The 10,903-nt window shown below is 32.7% G+C and overlaps 1 protein-coding gene across 1 annotated transcript; it reads right to left on the reverse strand.

Moving 5' to 3' along the window:
* Positions 1-5,347: 5,347 nt before the first annotated feature.
* On the reverse strand, positions 5,348-10,048 carry LOC111086704. The gene is made up of 2 exons (XM_022390600.1): positions 8,415-10,048; positions 5,348-6,188 (listed from the first exon to the last, which is right to left on the reverse strand). The coding sequence occupies exons 1-2, from the start codon at positions 9,954-9,956 to the stop codon at positions 5,991-5,993; spliced, it is 1,740 nt and encodes a 579-aa protein (XP_022246308.1). The 5' UTR covers positions 9,957-10,048; the 3' UTR covers positions 5,348-5,990.
* Positions 10,049-10,903: the final 855 nt, after the last annotated feature.

A 10,903-nucleotide genomic window follows, 5' to 3' on the forward strand; every position in this document is an offset into this window, starting at 1 on the left:
AGAATGTGGAAACTGCGTTATTTTAAAACTATGACACAAATACGCCTATCAAAGTGAAAGTTTACCAGTTGTGATTTTTGGTTCATGTAGTGTTATTACAAATGCTTAACAATTATAGTAACTTATGAGTGAAAGTAAAGAATAAAGTAATAATATGGTAATGTTACACGGGATACACTGGGGACACATTTTAAATCCTTGCCTAGGTCAACCAAATATCTAAAGCTGGCCCTGGACTCATGTATTTAAATACAAGTGTATAATCATCACTATAATTCATGATATGCACAACTTTTGAAGTAACAAATATTCACGTTGCATTTTTCAAAAGTTTAAAGTAGCAATATATCTACCAGTCACCTTTTTTATAATAAAATGGAAGATTTTTTGTTTATTTAATGTTTTTATTATTATTATTTCTATATTTTTCTTACTCATTTCAAAATTTAATTGTAAAGTTAACATTTTTTTATCAACAATTCCTTGAGAAGATCACTTCTTTTTGTTATTTCCCCATAAACTGATTTATCAACATTGTCGTTTCCCCATAAACTGATTTATCAACATTGTCCTTTCCCCATAAACGGATTTAGCAAACTTGTCATTTCCCCATAAACTGATTTTGCAACCTTGTCGTTTCCCCATAAACTGATTTAGAAAACTTGTCATTTCCCCATAAACTGATTTAGAAAACTTGTCATTTCCCCATAAACTGATTTAGAAAACTTGTCATTTCCCCATAAACTGATTTAGAAAACTTGTCATTTCCCCATAAACTGATTCAGCAACCTTGGTTTTTTTCATAATGAAATGTTTTTAATATTTTTAGCATATAGCATTAATTGTTTTTTTCCTAAATAGAAAACTTTGTATTGATGCATTTCTACAATAAACTGTTAATCATTAGAATTTCAGGTTCTCTAATTAAGATTAGATTGCTATTTATTGAGAGTTAAACCAGCTTAACTTCAAGAACTTTAAATATATACTTTCACAATCTTAGAATAGGTAAAATGGAAACATTTCTTACAAAGATTGATAATTTTGTGTAGTTGTAATTTGTAGGTGTTTAGTTCAGTTTAAGTAACCAGAAACATGTAAACTTTTCTGTGAAGAACGTTATGAGTGTGTTGAAGAAAAGTAAAGAGCTGAACAACATTAAAGTTTTTTTGATAAATAGTATTATACATTAGAAAAAAAAATGGTAACACTAGAAAGATGTAAATCTAGAAAGTGATTTATTCAACATTTAAAGCCTAAGCCCTTCATTGGGTGATATTTAAACAGTCTGATGAAGGGCTTAGGTTCATATCATTATTAAATAAACCACCTTCTAAATTAACACATCTTTTTAGTGGAACTTGGAACTATTTTGTCGCAGCTTTTCCTCTCCAGTTTTTTTGTTTTAAACCGTATGTTTAGTGTATTAATGTTTTACATACACTGGCAAAGTTTTAAATCAATGAACAGAAATAATTCTTCTGTTTTATTGGTTTAGGATTATCAATTATTATTATAGTGTTACTATGTAATTGTGCTTGTATTTCTCAAGGGTAAGTTTCTGTTGTCAACTGTATGGTTTAATTCTTTGATCTTGATGAGAAGTGGTCTGTTTATTCAAGTGATTATCAGGTATTAATTACAATTTAAGATTATTTTTTGCACTGATTATGAGACTTGTACAAATTGTATATTTTATGGGGTATTGTACTAACAGCAGGACTTCGATAAATTGTTATGGTGGGTGTATATATATATATATTTAACAAAAATGTATGTGAAAATATTTCTAGTTGTGACTTGAGTTAATTGTCTTAATTCAATCTGTTGCTAATAAGTTGCTAAAAGTATTACATGTACTTGTAATCAAGACTGAAACAAATAAATTGTTGTTACTACAAACAATATTCTTAATCAATTCATATTGGAAGCCATTACTTATGATGTATTGTCTTTAACTTACTTTTATTTTAACATACTCTCTATGCAGAATGGATATGCACAGTGTGTGTGCTGAAGAATTTGGCTTTTAGATATAAGTCTCCCTCAAAAACATTATTTAAAAAAATGACAGGCTTTGCTTACTTGAAGTTTGGAAGTTTATACAAAACATCACTATTGTTAATTCACTGTTACTCCTATAAACATTTCCCAAGGTTCTATCTAGCTGTATTCTTCCATTGATTTTATTTTACACAGATGAGGCATAAGGTTGGTTAGAAATTTATATTAATCTATTATACTAAAAACGTTTTCTCTGTCGATATTATTGTTGTTACATGGTAGAAATACAATTTAAAACTCTAGGGACTTAATTTACAAAGCTCGAGCACCAATTTGCAGTACCTTAAATCAAAGATCTCTATCAAAGTAATTGTTTTATTTATTAATATTTGTTTGCAAGAATTATATAGTGTAAATTTCCAAATATTAAGTAAAGACTTCTGAAGGCTAAGGATGTACCCCAAAATTTTGGTGATTCTGGAGACTTGCCTGTCTGTAAAACTGAGAAAATCAACCTACGTTTTTAGGTAAATGTGCTTATTGCCTCTTTATATACGCATTATGATAAAAAAAAGGTATTGCAGTCATTGTTTGTACCAAACTGACGTAAAGTTATCCCTAAATATTATTGCGGCCTGGCATGTCTTTGTGGTTAGAGTGCTTGACTTGCAATCTCCATGTTGCATGTTCGATTCCAATCACTGAACATGCTTGCACTTTCAGCTGTGGGGGCAAAATAATATGATGGTAAATCCAGTTATTTGAATACAGTACCGCAGGAATTGGTGGTAAATAGTGTTACCTTGTTGCCTTTCCTCTAGTCTATCACTCTAAAATTAGGGACAACTAGTGCAGATAGCTCTCAAGAAGCTTTGTGGAGAAATTTAGCAACAAACTAACCTAAATATTATAAGTACATTTTAAAGAATAGAAAGTTTTTAAAAATACATTAGATGAATTGTTTAGGTAATTTTTCTAAAAAAAGAAAGCTTCTAAGTATCAATTAGTAAGTTTGTGTTAGAACAAGTGCAAATTCATCCTTCACAAACATTACATATTCTCACGTAATATTATAACACTAATAATCTCCATGTTAATATATTTTACAGTTGATCATTAATGTAAAGAATTTATTAACACAGTCATATAAAATGTAACTTTCACAGCTAGAGATTGTATGAAAAAACATTCAGTCCATAGCAAATAATATATTAGTAAGAAAGTTTTATACTGAACAACAACAACAAAAAAAGAATTGGGGCAATATAATTTTCTACATTTTGAATATTGTACTTATATTTAGAAAATAGTAGTAGTATGAATTACAACTGATGAACACAGCTTTTAAAATGCATTTGTCATTGATATTTAGAATAGGGTTCCCTTTGACTGCAAGGTTGCGTTTATCAGGTAGTTACAGCTTTAATAAAAGATGTTGGTAAAACAACTGCGCTCTATCATGATTCGTAATGTCAAACGCAAATTTGTTATATGTTGTATAATGAATTATAGCCTATATATTGTTTTTCCGGGACAGCCTAAACCTGTTGTCTCGAGACCCAGCCTCTAAAGCTCTTGCATTAATTAAACTTTTTTATCTATTAGTTTTCTGTCAGAAAACTTGGTATTGATTGGTCAATTTACGATAGTTTAAACGTAAATTTTTTTATTTATTGTACAAATTACAAATAATCAGTTATCGTAATTTATAAATCCTCCAGAAAGAAAGATAAATTTAGCCTTGGACATGAGCTCAGGCCTCGTACAAGTGAGAGATCTTGGTGGGTTTTATTAACTTTAGTTACTACAAGATTTTACTCAAAGGGAGACACTAGCAGGTTAGTGTTTTATTTTTTGTTTGTTTTTTTATCAAACGTTTGTATTAATCTTGGCTAGACAGTTTTGACCTCGTGTGATGAGTGTATATCTTTAGCTCAATGTCTGGAAATCTATTAAAATCTGAGTGAGATAAAGACACGAGTTCCGCTAGAGCAGTTCTCAGTCTGTTGTATGCAGAGAGAGACCTCTGAAAAAGTTATTAAAATTAAGATAAACCCTACGCTTCAATATTGGGGGCTGTTGGGAAGCACTGCGCTAGATATTGTTGATTGATTATTGAGTTAGGCTGTTCAGCGCTGTAGAGTTTGATTTTGTATTTTCTAGAAAATAATAGAGAAATACCGTAAGTTAGAGATAAGTTAGCAAGTAAGTGACTGTTTGGTGTTATTCGTTAAGTTAGGTCTCTTGTAATTACGTGGAACTTTCAATTTATACAAGAATAATCCAAAAATAACTCGCCCAACAAGAGAATCCTAAAGTTTACAACAGCAGTTTGAGACGTCTTCAACCTTGATCTTGTAGTGACAATTAGGAAGCCATTTTTTTTTTTTCGCTCCATATTCTTTGACTCAACAAGATCTTCACTTTTTGTACTTACAATTCTGAGTTATAATTAAGGTACAGAATTCAGGATATTATCATTAAGTATTCCCCTAAACAACAGATTTAGTAAATGCACAGATATAACTATTGCGAGTCTCAAATGGGTTAGTTATTCAGTAAAAACTTTCGAATTTCTTTTCTCTTGATGAAGACAGACCTCCAGCCGTCGAAAATGTTAGGGTTTTAACGTGTTTTTTTTTAATGTAAGTTACAAGAACTTGTGAAAGAAGAATGTAATATGTCAGCCACACTATATCTGTTATATCCAGTGCCGATGAGGCCTTTCGTCCCATACCTGTGCTCATCATACCTGCCGAGATACGACACGCACACGGTAGTGGTCCAGACGATATTTATACTATCAGCTACTTGAACAAAAACCGATTAGGTGTGAACTCGATTTTTATCAATTTTATTTAACTCGTTACACATCAGAATTAGATTTTTATTATTCATTTATTTCAACAACAATTTTTTTTCTATTACTAACCTTATTTGTTTTTAGTTTTACTTTGGATTAACTTTACTCATCAATCTATAATATAAACGGCCATAAGTACCATTACGGTATACCCAAATGAAATAACTTCACTTTAGTAAACATACGCAATTATTGTAATTACACAACCCTATGTCTTTTTTTTTTAATTTGCAACAAATTGTAATTAAATCTATAACGTTTACCAGAACTTAGTTGGTTGCTAAGTAATTGACGTGTTCATTTTATGAATCAGTAAACACATAGTTGCTGGAGTTTTCCATCTGTGTGTGTGTGTTTATATTTATTATAAATTTTGAGAAAATTTGTTTATGATGTTAGTTAAGTGACTGAGTATGTGGACGAAATGTGTAGATATTTACAAATTATCGAATTTCCAATGCGTTGGGCATTAGTTTCGAGGCCATAGGCCAAATCCCATCAATCTGTATATGCTGTAGTTGCATTTCAAAATTCTTGCTACAGTGATACCATAAAATTACTAACACAATTTAGGAAAACAAGCATGATTTATTAATTTATGATGTACATAAAATGTGATACACCCTGATGATGCTCGTGAAAATAGGTATAGGCGTATGCAACAAAAAAGTCTATCATACAGCTCCTGTGCAATCAGTTGTTTAGGCATCTGTTGATAATTTGGTTTACCTTACACTCTTGTCCGTTCAGAGATTTCGAGATATTTACCTTACACTATGTTAATATATATATATATGTTTAATATTTATCATTGTCAATCCAAGCCGATGATGGTTACTAGCGCTAACTTATACGATACATTTTTATGATGATAAATTTCCTAAATTCTAGTTTATGCGTTACATTAAAAGTTTTTATTTATAAAAATGTAATTTCGGTATCTGTTAATTCATGCAGTGTTTGGGCAATAATTGCTATAGCCATCTGTTGGTTAGTTTTTGGTAGTATTGGCTAAACTATTTAAAAAAGAAAATAAAACAATATTGACGATTTCGGTTCGTACAAGTTTCACTTCCTTCAAAATTTTGGCTATGTATGAATATTATAACAAACCAGTAACTTTTTAAGTGAAGTTGTAATGTTTATGTCGTATGGAAGTAAATACCACAGCGACAGTGATTCCTACTACCAAGACAATACAAATTGCCATCACTCCCATAAAAAGCGCCCTCTTCCGACGTTTCCGTAAATGTTTCCTGTGTAGAAAATCCCTCGCATTTTCAACGTCGAGGCAAGGATAACTTCTGTAAAAGTCTTGTGTCTGAAAAATGAACAAAATATAAATATAAAGATTATATGGATAATATGAAGATATTTTATACATATTATTTGTTTGTGATACTGTAATTCGTATACTAATGTACCGTCTGTACTCTTTACGCTAATTTCTTCTATGGGAATAATAACAGGTACAAAGTATAGGCTTACGTTTCATCGGCGACCGACGGCAAAAAATGATGTCAAGTGTAAGCCACAAATTTCTTATTTTCAAGTATATTTTTCATTTATTGTAACTAAAAACTTAAACATTCAAAACGTATCAAGTTAAATAAGGTCAGATTAGTTAGGGTAGTGAAAAACATTTATTATGCACGTGCCTCTATGGAAAGAGTTAAATCTCGAGCACAGTAACTTGGGAAAATGGGGGCTTTATTGTAAACTGAATAACTCCGGTTTTTATTGGAAAAATAACAGTTTAATTTTTTTTCTTTATTGTATCGGGAATGTTTTAACAGTATTTATTGGTTAAAACCGAAAAATCAAAAGCCTTAACTATGAGGAACACACATCTACGATAAACCCTTCATTAGTGAAAAATCATTAAAGCAGTGGTTTGGCTTTCCAAGAAAAATAACCAATTATGTTTCTCGGGAAATAACTTTTACAAAATTTAGTGAAAATGTCAATATTAATATCCTGAAGTTTTTGTACGGATTCAAGTGAACATAATTGATGGTACAATGAGTTGCAGTTGAACAAAAGTTTCATTTTTTTCTGCTTTTCCATTGCCTCCTTAAATATATATATTTGATTTCAAGTTTATGAATATAATACAAAAGTCATAACACTGATTTCACGCGTTTCAAAAAATCAGCACGAGTTTACTGTATTGTTTAAAGTAAATGTAACTAATCCATGTGCATAAAAGATCTCCCGAGTTTAATAATCTAGTATATAAAAAACAGTTCAGATTGGATTGAAATGAATAAGTGACATGACACAACGTTTCATCATAATTAGCGTAGCATTCTATGGTGCATTCAACGGTCATGCAACACGTTTAATTACGCCTTCTGGTGACGACATATGTAAAAAACTAATCCTTAAATATAGATCGGTTGATTCGCTATCTGCGAATCACAGGTTCGAATCACCGCACATGCTCGCCCTTTCATCAGTGGGGGCGTTACAATTTTATGATCAATCCCACTATTCATTGGTAGAAGAGTAGCCCAAGAGTTGGCGTTGGGTGATTTTGATTAGCTGCCTTCCATCTAGTCTATCACTGCTAAATTAGAGACGGCTAGCATAGATAGCCCTCGAATATCTTTGAGCGGAATTCAAAACATACCAAGATCAATCCTTTAAATCAACGTTTATTCTGGATTACTAAAATATCTTCCTTTATATTACGTGCTATTTTCATAATAATAATAATATGTTGATAGATATTCGAAGAAGTTCGTCTGTGTTCTTCGTTACAGAAGCTAGGTTCTTTTCAGTCGTTTATAACTGTCACCATTTGTACATTGTGCTGTACACTTTCCTTGTTTAAATTTTATTAGCAAAAAAAGTTAACGAACTGTCTTCCTCGTGTAATAAATAGATAATCAGAAAATTAAATTTTGTTCCGTCTCATTACGTACCTCACCTTCCTGCCACATTTTTATTCTGCAACCAGCAGCCCAGTAAACCTAATTCATGGCGTTTGTCCTCATTTGTTTGAAAGTGCTTTCAGTACATCAAATTTTGTTCACAACCTCAGTAGGAAAACATTTTTGCTAGCAGTGTATTTTCCATATAAACTGCCCCCCTCTCCTAGTGGCAAGTTTGATAAAGCAAAGCCACAATGGGCTATCTGCTGTGTACATCGCGGGGAATCGAACCCGGATTTACCGCTGTTCCACCGGGGGACTAGTGGCAAGTCTGTTGGTTTGTGACACTTAATATCGAGTTTCTTTACTCGCAACATCTACTGCACATATAAATAATTAATAGCTTTGTGCTTAACAACAAACAAACAAAAATCCATATAAATTATTTTACCATTGCTTCTTTCTTTCTTTATTTTATAGCCATCATCTGATATTCAAATATAAATATTTGGCTGCTTCGACATTAGAACAATTAAAAATGCTTTGAGATTTCGAGGGGAATGCTTATTTTTTTACAGCCGATAATAATTTGTATTTATTAATGTTAAATTGGTAATGGTATCGAATCTATTATGATGATTATATTAACTTAAAATTTCTGAAAATATTACCTGAGATACTTGAAAAGGAGAGTTAACATGTTGAATCTGGGTATCGGTTTGGAACCTTCGGTAAGCCAGAATATCTTCTATAGAAGGAAGTGAGTTTTCATCTTCGTTTCTACGCATATAATCCATACGAAGTATAGAAGGCTCTAAAAGAATAGAAGTATAATCTATTCCATGTCGTTGCGATTCAGTACCAACTCCTTTGTCTTCTAGTCTCGGGCCGAGCTTGTTGATATTCCGCCTTTTTCTTTTGTCAAACTTTGCATGGCAGTAATGACCATCATTGCGATCGGTATGGTAACTACAAGAACAATGTGAGAGTGTATCACTCCACTGATTCCTGCTTTTGGTAGATTCTCGATAACCACAAACACACCTTCTCATATGTACATCAGGTTTTTGACACTCCTTGGAGCATCTAAGAGTAGCACAAGGATATCGATACAACACTCTTTCTTGGTTGGTGCCAGAAGCAGGATGAATATCAAAAACAATATCGTTTTCCATTTCCCTAATGCATTTAGCTGATGATTCATGGGAATGATGTTCTCTGTCCTTACATTTAGAATCTACCAAATTAACCATCGTGGGTTCATTAAAAAAAATGCTACAATTATCAAGTTTGCGAGCATTCCAGGACCTGCTTTTAATTTTGGATTTTGTGCTTGAATATCGATTTGGTTGTTTTTCACAATAACGACATCCATTCAAATCTGCAGGACGTTTCCGACTTTTCGTTTCTCGAAGGCTGCTGTAGTAGTCCTCGTATTGTTTAGACTCTTTGTCCGTCTTGTGGATCTCACATTTTTTACACAGCTTAAGAGTGGATATGTTTCGTGAATACTGTGGTGTTCTACCAGATATTGATTTCCGGTCCTCTTGAATACTATTTCTACTATCTACATTGTCAAGTCTACAGGACGAATCCTCAGAATTGACACTATTTGGAAATACTGACTCTCTTTTCGATACATTCATGTCTTCTGAAACTAATTCCCGACTTGAAAGTTTGTGGCGAATGGACGATTGATTACAAGCAGGGCATTCTAGTACACAGTCACTCAAAATGCTGTTGTTTGATGTTGTTTTTAAAATTGAGATTGTTCTTTGCGAAGTTTGACTGTTGTTGTTTCTTTCCTGACTTAGAGTTGAATGTTCCTTTAATTGGAGTTGGTTAGCAAGTTTTGTTAAATGTTTGCTGTCGTTAGCAATATTTAACTTTTCTCGACCTTTAGTATCCAGCATTGGAGGTTTAGAGAGTGAAGAGTTTGGTGTAAACACAGATGAACTCTGTTGAGGTAGCTCAGGATTACACTTAGTAAATTTATGATGGAAGTCTGTGTCCAGAATTCTATTCATTTCTGATTTGAAACATGACATTTGCTTACACTGACTGGTAAAACTTTCGCGAGTAACTCCAGTGGAAGTTTGGTGGCTATCATTTAAACTCTTGTTATCGGACCTAAGTACAGTTTCAACTTCTGAATTTTCGTTGAGACCTGGTACATTTTCTGAAGGATGTTTTATAATATTATCCGACGACATATCCTTCAACGTTTCTGCTTTCGTCCCACATTTCACGATTTTATGTATAATATTTGGCTGATCATTTGGTATAATACAATTTGATGATTGGTTTTCTCTTACCCTGTCTAATGAGGAATGAAAGTAACTTTCAAGATTTTCGTGACCTTTACAAATTTCGTGTGAAGGATAAGTCCGATCCTGTTTCATAGAAATAATTGGTTCAACTAGATGTATTCTTCCTATTCCTTTGGAGTGTGGAGAGTAACTTATTGTGCCAGTTATTGCACTTTCTACGTTTTCTAAGCTGGATGCGCAAGAATTAACCATTTGAACGCCACTATCTTCAGTTTCAGATGATACGGGATCAAAAGTTTCGGAAGTGTTTGCGTTTTTCGCCCTTTTAATTTTTAACTGTTCATAAGCGGTTTTAATTTGGTTACTAAATGAACTCTTCATGTCGTCATTGGTAAGTTCGATATCATTCGTCAGACTTTCGTCGAGAGAAGATTTTAGGGAGACGTTAAGAGGATCTCCATCGGGGGCCATTTTCTCTTTGGAGTATAAGGAAGTCTCGCGTCGAAGTAAAGGTGGTGCAGTGTCGATGTGAACAAGTGGACGCGTAATTTGACAAGATAATGTGGGAGAATTGGTACCACAGATGCAGCATTCTGATCTATATATATCTTCGAAACCAGGTTTCAATTGACCGATTTTATACTCACTCTCAGACGAACGAACACGCGAGTCAGAATCTTGATATACTGAACTTACATGGTTAACAGAACATTCATTTTTGGCAGACAAGTCTGCACAACCAAAAGAACCATCAGTAACTACGCAAGGTGGCTTCTGTCCATGTATTTGCCAGTGATTCAACAGGTGCTTCAACATTTCGAAGATGAACCTGACTATCTAAATATAGCAAAATAAAATAAACAAGTTATATAGTTATGAAACCAGTTCTT

The sequence above is a fragment of the Limulus polyphemus genome, unplaced genomic scaffold (genome assembly GCF_000517525.1).
Source record: "Limulus polyphemus unplaced genomic scaffold, Limulus_polyphemus-2.1.2 Scaffold1341, whole genome shotgun sequence".
Classification (NCBI taxonomy): domain Eukaryota; kingdom Metazoa; phylum Arthropoda; class Merostomata; order Xiphosura; family Limulidae; genus Limulus; species Limulus polyphemus.

What these genes read in the sequence shown, in the direction of transcription:
- LOC111086704 (XM_022390600.1), bottom strand. Translation starts at nt 9,956, where the DNA reads ATGTCGTCGGATAATATTATAAAACATCCTTCAGAAAATGTACCAGGT. An exon ending in CTCCTTTTCAAGTATCTCAG is followed by an intron (nt 6,189 to 8,414) that starts GTAATATTTTCA and finishes TTCATTTTTCAG; the next exon opens with ACACAAGACTTTTACAGAAG.